We start from the raw sequence: 16,281 nt of genomic DNA on the forward strand, positions 1-16,281 counted from the left end.
TTCTATGCACTCACCTGCTTCCTGCCGCAGCAATCCCAGAGTATCGAGGATCCGACAAGCCTCCAGTGAGCACTGGATCATTGCTTCTTTTTTCTTTCCTGAGTGAATGGCTTCAGCCACCAGCTGTTTCCCAGTTGAGTCATCCACAGGTAACCTGCAATGGTTTGGAGAAAAGTAGTATAGAATTAAATTCTAATTCTCATGAAAAAAATATGCAACAATAATAGTCACATTTTCTTACATGGCTTTCTTCTTTTAAGTTTTTTTTTTTTTTACAAATTTGAAAGGCAGAGTTACAGAGAAAAAGGGAAAGCTGGTAGACAGAGACAGAGACAGAGAGAAAGAAAGATTTTGCATCTAATGGTTCACTTCTCAGATGAGTTTTAGGGCCAGGGATGGGCCAGGATGAAGTCAGAAGCCAGGAGCTTCATCCTGGTCTCCTGCATGGTGCAGGGGCCCAAGCAACCAGGCCATCTTTTGCTGCTTTCCTGGGTGCATTAACAGGGGGCTGGATCAAAAATGGAGAAGCAGCGACTTGAACCAGTGACCATTTAGGGTGTCAGCATTACAGGAGGTGGCTTAACCTAATGTGTTACAATATTGACTCCTGGGCCCGGCACTGTGGCCTAGTGGCTAGTGTCCTCGCCTTGAATGCCCCAGGATCCCATGTGGACTCTAGTTCTAATCCCGGCGGCCCTGCTTCCCATCCAACTCCCTGCTTGTGGCCTGGGAAAGCAGTCGAGTACGGCCCAAAGCCTTGGGACCCTGCACCTGCGTGGGAGACCTGGAAGAGGTTCCTGGTTCCTGGCATCAGATCGGCGCAGCACTGGCCATTGTGGTCATTTGGGGAGTGAATCATGGGATGAAAGATCCTCCTCTCTGTCTCTCCTCCTCTCAGTATATCTGACTTTGTAATAAAAACAAATAAAGCTTTTTAAAAAAATTTATTAAAAAAAATCAGCTCCTACACAGCTCTTCTCTCAATTCACTTTGTTCTATTTTTTTAACATTAGATGTCAAAGCGTTTCCTTCTACCGTTTACTGATCCCACTCAATCACCTAACAATGTAAGTTTATGAAAACACCACGGTCTAAGTTACGAGTAATCATGAACAGACCAAATTTATTCCTTAGGTTGTTCTGTATGATCATAAATTAAATCTGAATTGACTACTTTCCAGAGAATGGACGTTAAAAAGAACATACCTCACCCTGCAGAGCCAAGTACTATGTCCTTGCTCATCAAATTCATACTCTAATTCTTCTCCTGGGGAGAAAGAAAAGCAACACAACTTCAGAAGGCTAGAAAAATTACTAATTGCTACAAAGAAAAAGAGAGCAAAGGCTAAATAAAAACATCAAGCTTTTATACCATAGTGAATACAAAATTTCAATGCATTTCACTTCTAAATTCTAGGGATTACATCTGACAATAAAATTAGGATAAATTCGCAGTAAAACTATTTAGATACCTTTGGATATGCAAACCTGGATCAATCAACTAGCCAGATACACAGTTTGTTCACTAGATGGTTTGCACACTTTTCATACATTGTAGACTTACATGTTCATCGCAACTGGTTTTCAGAAGCACAAATCTCAAATGCAAAAAATGATATGTAGAATATGTACATAATATATATTTTATATATAAATGTTTCTATATCTGTACTCATTCATTTATAGTCAGTCCTTCAGCTTTGTAGACTCCACATTCTGGGATTCAAGCAATCTCATATACAATACTGGGGTAAGAAAAGCCAAATCTATTTTAAACATACACAGACTTTTCCTTTATCATTATTCCTTACAAAATGAGCATAACCACTATTACATATCATCCATATTCCACAAGCGGCAGATATTGTAAATAATCCAGGGATGACTTAAAGTATACAAGATAGGACTAGCATTGTGGCTTAGTGAGTAAAGTCACTGCCTGAGATGCCAACATCCCTTAAGCGCACTAGTTTGAGTCCCAGCTGCTCTCCTTCCAATCCAGCTCCCTGTTAATGACCCGGGAAAAGCAGTGGAAGATGCCCCAAGTCCTTGGGCCCCTACATCCATATGGAAAGTCTGGATGAAGTTTCTGGTTCCTGGCTTTGGCTTGGCCCGGCTCTAGTCGACGTGGCCACTTAAGGAGTGAACCAGCAGATGAAAGACCTCTCTGTCCCTCTCTGAAGCTCTTTCAAATAAGTATGTAAATCTTTAAAACAAAAGAGTAAGTATACAGGAGAATGTGTGCAAGTTATATGAATATATTATGTCATTTCAAAATCCGATTTTGGTATCCTGGCAGAAAGGAATTCTGGAACCAATTCCCTGGGGATGCCAAGGGATGAGTGTATAATACATATATATATACTAAAGGCATTTCCTTTTTGCCAAGATGGAAAGAAAAACCAACAAGGTTTTTACCATTTTCAAAATAAGACTGAAGCAACCCACCCTAAGGGCAAGGGAACAACATCAAATGCAGCATTTCTAGCATGAACCTCAGTCCAAAGCCCTGGCGGACGACACTGCTGGGATCCTTTGTACCACCACGTCAAACCTGTTCCATTACCTTCTCGGTCAAAAAAACCTTGCAGAGCCTTTTTCGGGTCCTTGATGTAGAAGGCCTCTCTTTCCTGCTGGAACTCTAAGACAATTGGGTTCTCTTCAGCCTCATCCTCTACAGCATCTTCACCTGTAAAACATTGGAAAGAAAAACCAAGATGCTCAGAAGACAGACGATCTGCATGGCTCTCACGGGAGGTGAGAGCTGAAACAAAGTCCCCACTATGACCATCTTCAAGATTTTTAAATTGCAAAACAAGGCAAAACTTGCTTTTTTACCTTAATTCCCCCTATACACACAGAACATCACCATATACATACATACATATATATATAAATGATTTAGTTATTTTTATTGGTTAGATTTACAGACAGAAGGAGGAGAGAGGAAGATCTTCCATCTGCTGATTCACTCTCCAAGTGGCTGCAATAGTCAGAGCTGAGCCAATTTGAAGCCAGGAGCCAGGAGCTTCTTCTGCATCTCCTGTACGGATGTAGGGTTCGAATGCTATGGGCTGTCCTCTTTTGCTTTCCCAGGCCACAGGCAGGGAGCTGGATGGAAAGTGGAGCAGCCAGGATACAAACTGGTACCCACATGGGATCCTGGGGTACTGAAGGTGAAAATTTAGCCACTGAGCCACTGTGCCAGGTCCTAAAAATAAGCAAATCTTTCAAAATAAATAAAAGCAAGATCACCTATCACCGTGTGAAAAAAAGCTCCTTATTTGGCATTTTCATTTTCTCAAATTAAGGTGTAATACTTTACCTCCAATATAATTTCCTAGTACTTCTCCAACTGTTGCAGAAATTTCGAGTTGGATGAATGTGTGGACAATGAGAGTGGTAAGAAAATGTGAAATTTGATTTTACTGAGAAATGGAGATTATTGTTAACCAAGAGGAAACCCAAGGGAAGATTCTGGCAAGATCTGGGTATGGGAGCTTAAACAGGCAATGCCTTTCAATTGATAAGCCTCTACCCAATTTCCATATTTCAGAGGTCTGCTTTGTTTTTTTTTCTGTGTCTCTCAGGAAGTGGTAATGGTTGCTGATCAAGAAGAAACCTTACCTTCTAAATCTCAAGAAATGGATTCCCTCACATCCATGTCAGAAAACTGAATTATGTTTCCAGCTTCCAGCTTCAGCTGGACCCAGTTCTGGCTATTTTGGGCATTTGAGGAGTGAACCATTAATGGGAGATTTCTTTTGCTCTGATTTTCTGCCTTTATAATAAACGAAAAAAAAAATCCACAATGCTTCTGTTTATAAACTGGTTTGCCATAGGTCAGGTGTGTGGCACAGAAGGCTGGGATATCTGCATCTTACACTGGCGTGCTGATTCAAGTCCAGACTGCCTCACTTCCAATCCAGCTCCCCGTTACTACACGTGGGAAGCAGATGACATGTCAAGTGCTTAGATTCTGGCAACCCACATGGGAAACCCGAATGGAGTCCCGGGTTCGAGGCTTGGCCCAGCCCTACCTTGTAACAGCCATTTAGGAGTGCCAGAGAGGACAGAGAAGATGGATCTCTCTCTCACAGTAGAGGGAGGCCCAAGTGCTTGGGCTCCTGCACCCATGTGGGAGATCCAGAGGAAACCCCTGGCTCCTGGGTTCGGACCAGCCTAGCTCCAGTCATTGTAGCCATTTGGGAAGTAAACCAGGAAATGGAAGATCTCTCTCTTTGAGTCACTCTTTCAAACAATAAATAGGTCTTAAGGAAAAAAAAAAAAAGAATGTAGAAATATTTTTTTCTGGAAAAAAAAAAGTTTCCCAAAACAGCTAAACAGCACAGTTTAAAAGAAATAGAATGAAAGGGGTCAGTAGTATGGTATAGTGAGTAAAGTCCCCAGCTACAACACTGGCATCCCATCCCTGCTACTTCACATCTATTTAGCTCTCTGCTAATGGCACAGAAAAACCAATAGAAGATGGCCCAAGTGCTTGGGCCCCTGAACTCATGTGGGCAACCCAGATGAAGCTTCTGACTCCTGGCTTCAGCATGGTTCAGTCCTGGACATTATGGCCATCTAAGTGGGGAACAAGAGATACTTCTGTAGCTCTGAGTTTCAAATCAATAAATAAACTTTTTTTCTTTAAAGAAATGGAATAAAAGCCATATATGCAACCTTAAATTTGCTATTAGCCAAATTAAAAAGGCAAAAATTAGGGTTCAGCACTGTGGCTCAGCAGTGAAGTCCCCACTTGCAACGCAGGTATCCCACAGTGGAGTTCCAGGCTGTTCTTTTTCTAATCCAGCTTCCTGCTAATGTGCCTGGGAAGGCAAGGCAAGATGGCCCCAGTTCATGGGTCCCTGTCACCCACGTGGGAGATCAGGATAGAAGTCCTGGCTCCTGGCTCCTGATTTGGTCTGGTTCAGAGTCCTTGCTGCTGCAGTTATTTAGAGAGTGAACCAACAGAAAAAAATATTCTGTCTCTCTGCTTTTCAAGCAAACAAAAAAAATTTTTTTAAAGCAAAATGAAAACGGATAAAATTGTTATTTCAGCATGTAATCAAAATATCATGACTATCTTAAACTCCTTTTGTGCACTCAGAGTAAATATCAGCTTGAACTAACCACACAACAAGTGCTCCAGGACGACTGTAGCAGGCGGTTACCTGTACTGGACGGCAGAGATTAAGTGCTCAGTGACTGCTCCCTTCTTGGAACCACGGCCCTAGCAAAGTATAGCTCCTAGTTTTTGACACGTCAGTAATTTCACACTATTGAACTTGTCTTGCCAACTACATATGAAGGTTATCTACCTTTTCAAATTCTAACATTCCCTGACCATCTATCTTCAAATTGTCTGGTTGTATAGAAAACTCTATTTATTCCATTGGCTTGGAGACCAGTTTTCTTACTAGATAGTCCACATTTAAGGAGGGCTGCAAAAAAATTCAAGAGGATATCTTTTATTGAATAATATTCCATTTTATTTAAACATAGTTCTATAACTCCAGTGATTCTCCTAGACCTCAGTAATGAATAAAACCACCACATGCAACACTGACAGCCCATGCTGGCATCCTTGTTAGGAGTCCCAGCTGCCTGTTTCTGACTCAGCTCATCACTACAATGCCTGGGAAGGCAGCAGGAGATGGCCTAAACACCTGGGCCCTTGCCATCCCTGAGGAAGACTCAGATGGAGTTTCTGGCTTTTGGCCCATTTGGGGAGTGAACCAACAGATGAACCATCTCTTTTTTTCTGTTTCTCCCTTTTTCTGTTACTCTACCTTTCAAGTGAAATAAATCCTTAAGAAATATATACACAAACATTCAAACAAATCCATAGTGCCCATAATTCATTTTTTTTTTTTAGCATCAGTGAAGTCGGAGCACTCTCTGGGTTTTGATTAAAGACAAAATGTATCAGCTCTATTATAAGAGTCACCAAAAACTGTATCACTAAAAAATCACTTATGGGGCCCAGCATGGTAGTCAGGTGGCTGAAGCCCTTTCCTTGCATGTGCTGGGATCCCTGGTGGACACTGGTTAGTATCCAGGCTACTCTAATTTCATTCCAGCTCCCTGCTTGTGAGAGTAGAAGATGGCCCAAAGCCTTGGGCCCCTGCACCCACATGGGAGACCCAGAAGCAGCTCCTGGCTCCTGGCTTTGGATTGGCTCAGCTCTGGCCATTGCAGCCACTTGGGGAGTGAACCAGCAGACGAAAGATCTTTCTCTGTCTCTCTCTCTCCCCTTGTCTCCATAAGTCTGCCTTTCCAATAAAAATAAATAAATCCTTTTTTAAAAATCACTTATCACTTAGCCGCGATCTCAAATATTAACCCCTGGCAGTGACTGATTTCTTACCCATTCCCCACGTGCAGCCCACGTCATCATCCTGGATGCTTGCGCTTTTCTTTTCTGCAGCATCTGCTTCCTCGTCTCCATCCGAATCTTCCCCTAGCATCTTCTTCTCTAACAGCCTTTGTTGCTGCTTGCGCAGTTCCTTCAACTGCGTGACAGTTAATTCAGATTCTGCCTCTCTGTCTTCCTCTGGTCCCTGATGAACCAAGGGGGAGCGGGGGGAGGGAGGGAAGAGAAAATTTACTTCCCGAAATACAACCACACGAACAGAGAGGTCCAGAGATGTGGCCAGATTTGTTCACACGCTTTCATCATTGCTGATGGGTAAAACCTTCCTCCAAGAAAGCTTCCAAAAAGCCCAGGTTTCAACCCACTAGGCTCCCGAGATTTTCCTTCTACATCCCGCCCCGCCCCCTTACTTACCTGCAGGATAAAGAGCCGACTGCTGCCCCCGAAGCGAAGCACGTGCCCGACCCGCACCCGACAGTAGGTGCGTGGGGGGACGCGAGTCTTGTTCAGAAAAGTGCCGTGGGTACTGCCCAGATCGTAGAGGTAGAAGCCCGGCCCGGTGCCCTCGCTCTCTCCGTCAGGCGCCCCGTGCTGTAGCACGGCGTGGTACCGGGACACCGAGGGATGCTCCAGGCACACGTCGCAGCTGGCCAGCCTCCCGAAGAGGCAGCGGCTCATCCCTTGCAAAGAACGAGAGCCCAGGATGGTGCCGCCCTTCAGGGTCTCCAGGCTGTAGGGGGCCGTAGCCCGGCCGCCCCACGGCGGCTCTCGGTATGGAGCAGCGCGGGCCGGGCCGCCGGCCGAGGAAGCGGGCACAGGGGGTCGCGGTGGAAGCGTCTCCTCACGGGGACCCCCGGCTTCCCCGCGGTCCGGCCCAGGCGGCGGGACGCCGGGCCCTGCACAGGCGGAGTCCAGCAGCGCCGTGGGTCTCTCCTTCTTCCCCTCCTCGGGGTCTGAGGCACTGGCAGCAGAGTCCTTCTCTGGTGGGCACACCGGCACGACTGGCTTCTTGAAGTCATCATTGAGTTCAGGTGATGCCAGCGGCTCGGACTGCGTTGACAGATTTTCAGCCATTCTCGACCGAGTAACCTCGAAATCTGTCCCTTGGAAACTTGCCCCCACATGGTTGCAGCGTTCCTACCCGTGTTTCTTTTCCCCTCTGCTCCCAGCGGCTTCTCTGGAGGACCGTGAAGGAAGAGTTGTACTTGGACGACCCCCTCAGAGCATGGTGACACTGGTTGTTGGGTCAGAGTAATCGGAAAACAGAAACAGGCTGCCAGGGAATAAGCAGAAACAGAATGGGGACATATTTAGAAGTTGCAACAGAATTGCGATGACTTCCTGTGGTGGAGCGCGGTTAAGAAGCACTTCCGGCTGTTTGGGACCACTCTCACAAACGAGCCTTTCAGGGCTGCTGGCCGTGAGCTCGGGCCTCAAGGGGTGCGGCTGTCTCGGCGAGGACTAGCGGCCTCCGTGGGTTTCCAGGCCGCCCCGTCTCCCGGTCGTGCCGGGCGTCAGACGACACGGGGGTTGGCGTCTGTGGGCCGGCAGCCAGGAGCGACCTGGCGTTCCCTGGGCTCGGCACCTGCCTTGGTTGTTCCTTTCAGTGAAGCGAGGGGCAGGAGGGTGACTTTGTTGTTGCTGTTGTCACAGTGTTCCTGTAGCCTTTCGGGAACAAGGAAAGCTGTGTAGGTTAGTACCATCGGGCGGGACATAGAGCCTCCGCTTGCACATCTGAAAACTGGGAATAATAGTCTCGATTCCGTTGGGTCCTTGGGAAAAACGGAATTGAGCCATAATGATGAGACCTGGCATAAGACTAGAGTAAGCCTAAATGAGACAAAGAGAAAATGGCAATAAGAGGTAGATGGGTGGATAAAGTTGACTAAATATAGGGATAAATGCTGTGACATGCGTGTGATGTGAGATATAACAGGGAATGGTGCACTAGAGAAGTGGTGGTTGGTGGGCGGGGTGGGGGTAACTTCAGTTATGCTTAAGAATGGGTCCAAGTCAGCTAGGGATGTGGGAGGGGGAAGGGAAAAGATATTTCAGGTATCAATGACAGCTTTTACAGGGTCAACTGTAGAAACATGGCCTTTTTTAAAAAATCTAATGGCTGCAGCTACTGGAACGGAACCCATTGGAAGCCAGGACCTCCTCCGGGTCTCCCACATGGGTGCAGGGTGCCAAGGCATTGGCTCAGCTTCTAGCTTGTGGTTGAGTCCAGTAGGAATGGTCATCATTTGCTAATGGCCAGCATATAACGATTACATTTCTCTCTCTCTCTCTTTTTTTTTTTTTTCAGGGAGAATACTTCTGGTCTTGCGTTTCTGTGACACTGACATTTTCCTAAGTGGTCTTGAACAGCCTGCCTTTTATTTAAATAACTGGCTAGACTTTATATATTTCCACATATGTGTATATGTATATTTATTTATGTATATAGAATATAGAAGTCTATATTCTACAGTTGGCAGAGATTGAAACCCATTACTATCAGGATACCATCTACCTTAAACTTGAGAACTCTGGCAACTTATTCCACAATGTTGAGATACTGGGGTGAGATACCGATGTCATCCAGCCAGACCAACAGAAGTTCCTTCGATTTGCTCCCTCGGGAATTCCGCCTGGTAGAAGTCCATGACCCCCCGCTGCACCAGCCCTCCGCCAACAAGCCCAAGCCCTCCACCATGCTGCCTGTCCCCTCAGAACCGTGCAGCCTCACCATCCACACCATTCAGTTGATTCAGCACAACCGACGTCTCCGGAACCTTATCGCCACTGCCCAGGCCCAGAGTCAGCAGCAGACGGAAGGTGTCAAGACAGAAGAAAGTGAACCGCTTCCCCCCTGCCCGGGGTCCCCCCAACTCCCTGAGGACCTCCTGCCCTTGGACTGTAAGAACACCAACACACCATTCCAGATCCGGCACAGTGACCCAGAGAGTGACTTTTATCGGTAAGATAAGGTTTTCCTGTGTCTTTCCTTTCTCAAGTTATTTTCACTAGTAACTGTGTTAACCATCACAAGGAAACTAAGGATAAAGGAATTGACTTGGGCAAAGTTGCTCAGGAAATCATAAGCTGTAAACTTCAGTCTTCTGAACCAAGAAAAATGCTACTTTTCTGTGTTTTCTGATGCCTCAAATTTTTTTTTAAGATTTTTATTTATTTTTATTACAAAGTCAGATACACAGAGAGGAGGAGAGACAGAGAGGAAGATCCTCCGTCCGATGATCCAATCCCCAAGTGGCCGCAATGGCCGGCACTGCACCAATCTGAAGCCGGGAGCCAGGAGCTCTTTCAGGTCTCCCACGCGGGTGCAGGGTCCCAAGGCTTTGGGCCATCCTCAGCTGCTTTCCCAGGCCACAAGCCGGCAGCTGGATGGGAAGTGGGGTCTCCAGGACCAGAACCGGCGCCCATATGGGATCCCAGCGCATTCAAGGCGAGGATCCCAGCCACCAGGCCATGGCACCTGACCCCTCAAATATTATTATTATTTTTTTTTTTGCAAATATTATTAAATGCCTGTTTCAAGCCACGCAGTTCACTAGGAGCACTGTTGTGGCTTCTTGATCCTTGAAATGTAGTCTTTGCATTTAATATAAAATGCATACTATGGGCATACCTCACTGTCTTCAAATTGAGATTCATGATATTTGTTTATTCTGGTATTAGGAATCTACAAAGCTGTGCAAGAATTAAAAAAAACAAACATGTATTTTCAGTTTGAAAAGTAATAATATAAAACATGATCCTGAACCTGGCTACCCAGGAACTGACCCAAGACAGACAGAGCAGGTCATTACCTCACACCAGCACTAACAACACTGCAATGTCTCTGCTTTCAGAGGGAAGGGGGAGCCTGTGACCGAACTCAGCTGGCAGTCCTGCCGGCAGCTCCTCTACCAGGCAGTGGCCACAATCCTGGCCCATGCAGGCTTCGACTGTGCTAATGAGAGTGTCCTCGAGACCCTCACTGATGTGGCCCATGAGTATTGCCTGAAGTTCACCAAGTTGCTGCGCTTTGCTGTGGACCGGGAGGCCTTGCTGGGACAGTCCCCTTTCCCTGATGTTATGGAGCAAGTGTTCCATGAAGTGGGCATTGGCAGCGTGCTGTCTCTCCAGAAGTTCTGGCAGCATCGCATCAAGGACTATCACACGTACATGTTACAGGTGAGGTGATCGCATGGTGCCTGGACCAGGGCACTCAGCCTAGGACTGCTAGGGTCTGCTCTAGAGTACAAAGGGAATTTGGCATATTCTCAGGACCCTTGCTGTGTTCATGCAGCCTCTACACTTTCCTGGCCTGACATCAGGGGCCTGCTTGTGTCAGCGGGCATCCCTGCTCGTTCATACTTCCTCTGAGAGAGTGTGGCCAGCATGCTTGCCTTCAGCTAATGGTTTTTGAGTGGCTATTACCAGCCAGACATTGTGGGATACAGCAATTAAAAAATTCCTTGATCTTGCGTTCTTAAAAACACAAATAAGTAAACAAATCATGTTCAGAGCAACTCCAGATAGTGTTATGTGCTATGAAAAAAAATATAGGTAATTTTGCCTGGTGGGTCGTGGGGAAGGGCACAAGTTTTAATGAGAACCACGAGTTACAATTTCTTCAACCCTTGTGAACTCAAGTAAGCTATTTGTTCACTGTTTGGTTTTTCCAGATGTAGGCTATGAGTTGTAATGTTTTACATACAACAAAAAAGGCCTCTGCTGGGCCATTTAGCTTGCCCACAGTGCTTATCATCCACCTGGGCTATCCATGTCAGCTGTTTTATAGCCAAAAGATGTAATTTTTGTTACAGTTCCATCTTACCTGTTACCTATATGTAATTTTAAAAAAATATATTTTATTTATTTGAAAAGGCAGAGTAGAGAGAAACAGAGATCTTCCATCCACTGATTCATTCGCCAAGTGGCCATAATGGATGGAGCTGGGCCAGTCCAAAGCCAGGAGCCAGGGGGTTCACCTAGGTCTCCCATATGGGTGTAGGGCCCAAGTACTTGAACCATCCTACGCCGCTTTTTCAGACACATTAATAGGAAGCTGGTTCAGAAGTGGAGCAGCCAGGACTTAAACCAGTGCCTGTATCGCATACTGGTGCCACAGATGGTGGCTTTACTCAGTGTCACAACACTAGTTCCAACCTTTAAATTTTTAATTAATGACAGACACATTCTCTGCAAAGTACATTTTCTTTGGCATGTCTCTGTCACTTATAAACAAATGCAAACTCAAGGGACCAACATTTTTGCCACAGTGGGTTAAGCTCCACTTAATCCCTTTTAAGCACTAGTTTGAGTCCCAGCAGTTCTGCCTCTGATCCAGCTCCCTGCTAATGTGCCTGGGAAAGCAGGGAAAGCTGGCCCAAATCCCTGTGCACCTGCCACCACGCTGGAGGCCCAGATGGAGTTTCAGGCTCCTGGCTTAAGCTTGGCAAGCCCCAGCTATTGTAGCCATTTGGGAATCTAGCTAGCAGATGGAAGACATTTTTCTCTCTCTCTCTCTCACTCTCAAACCTACTTTTCAAATAAGTAAGTAGGTAAATAAAATGGCTTTTAAAAATAAATGCAAAGTCAGTACCTTAAACATATTCCTTCTATTGACAGTGGATGTTTTAAAACTTGTTACATTCTGTTAGCTTTTCTATGGCATGCCACAGCTGACTATCCAACTTGCCTTTAACTTCTTTTTTTTTTTTTGGAAAATTGACTTCTGCTTGCCAACAGATTAGTAAGCAGCTCTCTGAGGAGTATGAGAGGATTGTGAACCCCGAAAAAGCCACGGAGGACAGCAAGCCTGTGAAGATCAAGGAGGAGCCTGTGAGCGACATTGCCTTCCCGGTCAGCGAGGAGCTGGAGGCTGATCTTGCTCCTGGAGACCAGACTCTGCCCATGGGGGTTCTTGGGGCACAGGGCGAGCGCTTCCCATCGAACCTGGAGGGCGAAGCTTCCCCTCAGGCTGCAAGTAAGAGGGGGTGTCCCTTGAATCTTGGATATATGCCCATCCTAGGACTCAGGTTTTTTTTTTCTTTCTTTTTTTTTTTTTTTAAGACTTACTTTTATTGGAAAGGCAAATTTACAGAGAGGAGAGACACAAGATCTTCTATCCACTGGTTTACTGCCCAAATGGCTGCAATGGCTGGGGCTGGGCCAGGCCAAAGCCAGGAGTCGGGAGTTTCATTCAGGCCCCCACATGGGTACAGGGGTCCGAGTGCTCGGACCATTTTTCACTGATTCCCCATAGCCCGTAACAGACAGCTAGTTTGAAAATGTAGCAACCAGGACTCAAACCAGCACCCATGTTGGATATCAGCATTGGTCACAGGCAGCCACATTGCTTGCTACATCACAATGTCAACACCCTAGAGTTAGTAATTATTCGGTAATAACGTTTTGAAGCAGAGAATAACAACATTCTCAAGTACAGGAAACTGAGCTGAAATACCGCTGGTCAGACCTGGGGGGACCCCTGCCTCCTGCTCTGTTCTGTTCTTGGCTCATGGATGCTTTTGACTTTTACAGGTGCAGAGGTAAATGCCTCTCCCCTTTGGAATCTGGCCCATGTGAAAATGGAGCCTCAAGAGAGTGAAGAGGGTAATGTCTCTGGGCACGGTGTGCTGGGCAGCGACGTCTTTGAGGAGCCCATGTCGGGCATGAGTGAAGCTGGGATCCCACAGAGCCCAGATGACTCAGACAGCAGCTATGGCTCCCACTCCACTGACAGCCTCATGGGCTCCTCCCCTGTTTTCAACCAGCGTTGCAAGAAGAAGATGAGGAAAATATAAGAGGAAAATGGATATTTTCTGTTCTGAGCTACAGCCCGCAACAGAATACCTTGATGTTTTAGTTTGGTTCCATGAACAGTTTCATATATATATATATATAAAGATTTTATTTTTAGGGCCCGGCGTGGCCTAGTGGCTAAAGTCCTCACCTTGCACGTGCTGGGATCCCAAATGGGCACCAGTTCTAATCCTGTCAGCTCCACTTCCCATCCAGCTCCCTGCTTGTGGCCTGGGAAGGTAGTCGAGGATGGCCCAAAGCCTTGGGACCCTGCACCCACGTGGGAGACCCAGAAGATATTCCTGGTTCCCGGCTTCAGATTGGCACAGCACTGGCCGTTGCTGTCACTTGGAGAGTGAATCATCGGACGAAGGATCTTCCTCTCTCTCTCCTCCTCCTCTCTGTGTATCTGACTTTGTAATAAAATAAATCTTTTTAAAAAAAGATTTTATTTTTATTGGAAAGGCCAAGTTACAGAGGACAGATCTTTTACCTGTTGGTTCACTCCTAAAATGGCCACAATGGCTAGAGCTGAGCTGATCTGAAGCCAGGAGCTTCTTCAGGGTTTCCCACTCAGGTACAGGCTTGTCCCAGGGGTTTGGGCCATTTACTGCTTTCCCAGTCCAGAAGCAGGGAACTGGATGGGCAATGGAGCCGTCAGGATACAAACCTGCGCCCACAGGGAGTGTTGGCACTTGCAAAAGGACAACGAGCCAGCTGAGCCATCATGCCAACTGCTTCACTCATATTCTTAAACAGTGGCCTTAATTTCAGGGGAAATTAGTGAAACAAGGTTGCATTTAACTTTTGGATCCAGTTAGTTTTCAACACTTAATCCCAGATGGATGATACTGGCAGTGTTTAAGATACCAAAAGCCTGTCTCTACCTTGAAGATATTTGAGTTGTTTGCTACTTACTCTTCAAAGCTGTGGTTGCATACTCACAATTAAAAGTAAGCTGGTATCAGCAGTCCATTTGTCTTTGACTTGATTCCCTTTTGGTTCATGTCATTGGAAATCTACTACTATCCTAATAGGAAATAGCTAAACACAACACAGTTTTATCCATGTCATCACTTTGCTCCCAGTGAATTCTCATAAAATCAGAGGTTATACTCTTATCTGTTTTCTTCTTCCTTTTCTAGAATTACACCATCTGTCCTTTTGTTGTAGCTTTTTTGTCTTCTGCTTACTCAGGCTTTTTTTTTTTTTAAGATTTATTTTTATTTGAAAGGCAGAAATATCAGAACTATCGAAACCACCTGAGCAGAATCCTCGGCGTGTACACATCAGGACGCTGGGCCAATACTGGGTGGCTGTTCCTCATCCCAGCACTGGGGCAGTTGGGAGGCTGGGTGTGGCTTCTCCTTATCTCCCTCCTGCCACCAGATACAGGAAAAAGAAATTGAAAACTTGGAAACAATGATCACACCCACTTTTCCCAACCCGCAGTATTTTCTACCCTGATAAACTATGTAAGCATCATCTAAAATAATTTTTTTAAAAGGCAGATTTACAGAGAAAGATCTTCCTTCTGCTGGTTCACTTTCCAGATGGCTACAATGGCTGGAGCTGAGCCAATCTGAAGTGGGAGCTTCTTCCGGGTCTCCCACATGGGTACAGGAGCTTAAGGCCTTAAGCCATCCTGCATTGCTTTCCCAGGCCAGAACCAGAAAGCTGGATGGGAAGTGGAACAGTCGGGACATGAACTGGTGCCCACATGGGATGCTGGCACTAGGCAGGTGGAGGATTACTCTGTTGAGCCACAGCACCAATCCCCAGACTTAAATATTTTTTACCATGTTCTCTTTTGGTTCCTTTGTTTTCCCTTTTGTGAGGGAAGCAAGCAGTTGCTGCCCACGGCTAGGTTTTCAGAGAGCAGTCCCTTCCTATTAGAATGCCATGCCTGGACATTGTACTGCTCCCAGATGGGCAGCCTTTAGGTCACCAATAGCACACCTTGCAGCTTTCCACCAGGTCAGCAACAGTTCTGCTGTGGTTACTCGTCCAGTACAGAATCTACCGTGCTTGGCATCTGAGTCAGAATGTATTAAATGATATAAAGTCATAGAGTAGGATTAATTAGCAAAAGTAGGCTTTATACCTCGGTAGTGGATGTTAGCATGTTAAATTCATGGCTCAAGTTTGGTGTTCTCTTATAGAATGTAAGACTTACAAATTTTAAATCACTCTTGTACTAGAGACTAAAAATAAGAGTTTAATTAGTATATTACTGAGTACCTGAAGTGTCCCAAACATTGGGAATAATGATGAATGTGATAGCAACAAAATAAAGTTATACTTTAGCTGTTAACAGGTAACTTTTACCCAAGTCTTTTCCATCCAAGTCTTCACTTCATTTTCCCTCATTAACGTAATGGCCATCAGACAGTTTGCATAAACAGTCATTCAGCTGGCAGATATTTACTGAGTATATACTATGTGCTGATCCCATTCAAGGCACACAAAGATGAAGACTTAGTCCTTGCCTGAGGGAGCGTACAGCATGTGGGACACAAAGGCACAAAAGGGAGAAGTCTGCACAGTTTCACCTAACACATTCACATTTTAGGCCAACGGTTCCCCTTAGTTATAGAATATCGAAATCGGTACTTCATGGCAAGGCAAAAATATTGTTTTAGAAGTCACCAGATGGGCAAGATCAGAGTAGCTCAATAAGGCAAATCCTGTGAATACTGATGCCTAGACTCATCCGGCCTGGTAGCATGTAACAGGCTGTCTAAGTTGAAGCAGTGGTTCTTAAGACTTCTGACTTTTTAAACATTGCTGTGCTGCCCCTCAGTCTCTGATTCAGGTTTCAAGGAGGCAGTTTAACGGTTTCCCAGGTGACACTGAGAACCACAAAACTGGAGTATAGCCTGGGCAGGAAGAAAATTCCTTAACAGACTGTGCTGTTTTAAGACCCTGTCAGATTGTTGAGGCAGCACAAACCTTTGTAATGAGTGTTGTACAGGAAATAGCACCTTATCCAGCCTTCAAGTCAACACTAAGGATACTTTGTATGAAGCTCAATACAAACAGGACTCTGTACCTGGCTACCAGGTTATGTGTATATGGGAAACTATTGTAGTAAACATCACACCTCC

At 45.6% G+C, this 16,281-nt stretch overlaps 2 protein-coding genes across 2 annotated transcripts in view; one reads left to right on the plus strand and one right to left on the minus strand.

The window, feature by feature from the left end:
* The window catches only part of SLC4A1AP (solute carrier family 4 member 1 adaptor protein), a 36,011-nt gene extending 28,526 nt beyond the window's left edge, over positions 1 to 7,485 (minus strand). The window contains exons 1-5 of the mRNA XM_058668134.1: positions 6,794 to 7,485; positions 6,374 to 6,566; positions 2,567 to 2,689; positions 1,207 to 1,267; positions 15 to 154 (exon numbers count right to left, since the gene is read on the minus strand). Of these exons, the coding sequence (XP_058524117.1) occupies positions 15 to 154; positions 1,207 to 1,267; positions 2,567 to 2,689; positions 6,374 to 6,566; positions 6,794 to 7,453 (1,177 nt within the window). The 5' untranslated portion in view covers positions 7,454 to 7,485. The remainder of the gene's footprint in view (positions 1 to 14; positions 155 to 1,206; positions 1,268 to 2,566; positions 2,690 to 6,373; positions 6,567 to 6,793) is intronic.
* A 1,324-nt stretch (positions 7,486 to 8,809) lies between these two features.
* On the plus strand, positions 8,810 to 13,237 carry SUPT7L (SPT7 like, STAGA complex subunit gamma). The gene is made up of 4 exons (XM_004582694.3): positions 8,810 to 9,341; positions 10,234 to 10,558; positions 12,119 to 12,356; positions 12,914 to 13,237. Exons 1-4 carry the CDS (start codon positions 8,929 to 8,931, stop codon positions 13,174 to 13,176), a joined length of 1,239 nt encoding a protein of 412 aa, XP_004582751.1. The 5' UTR covers positions 8,810 to 8,928; the 3' UTR covers positions 13,177 to 13,237.
* Positions 13,238 to 16,281: the final 3,044 nt, after the last annotated feature.

The sequence above is a fragment of the Ochotona princeps genome, chromosome 8, assembly GCF_030435755.1.
Source record: "Ochotona princeps isolate mOchPri1 chromosome 8, mOchPri1.hap1, whole genome shotgun sequence".
NCBI lineage: Eukaryota > Metazoa > Chordata > Mammalia > Lagomorpha > Ochotonidae > Ochotona > Ochotona princeps.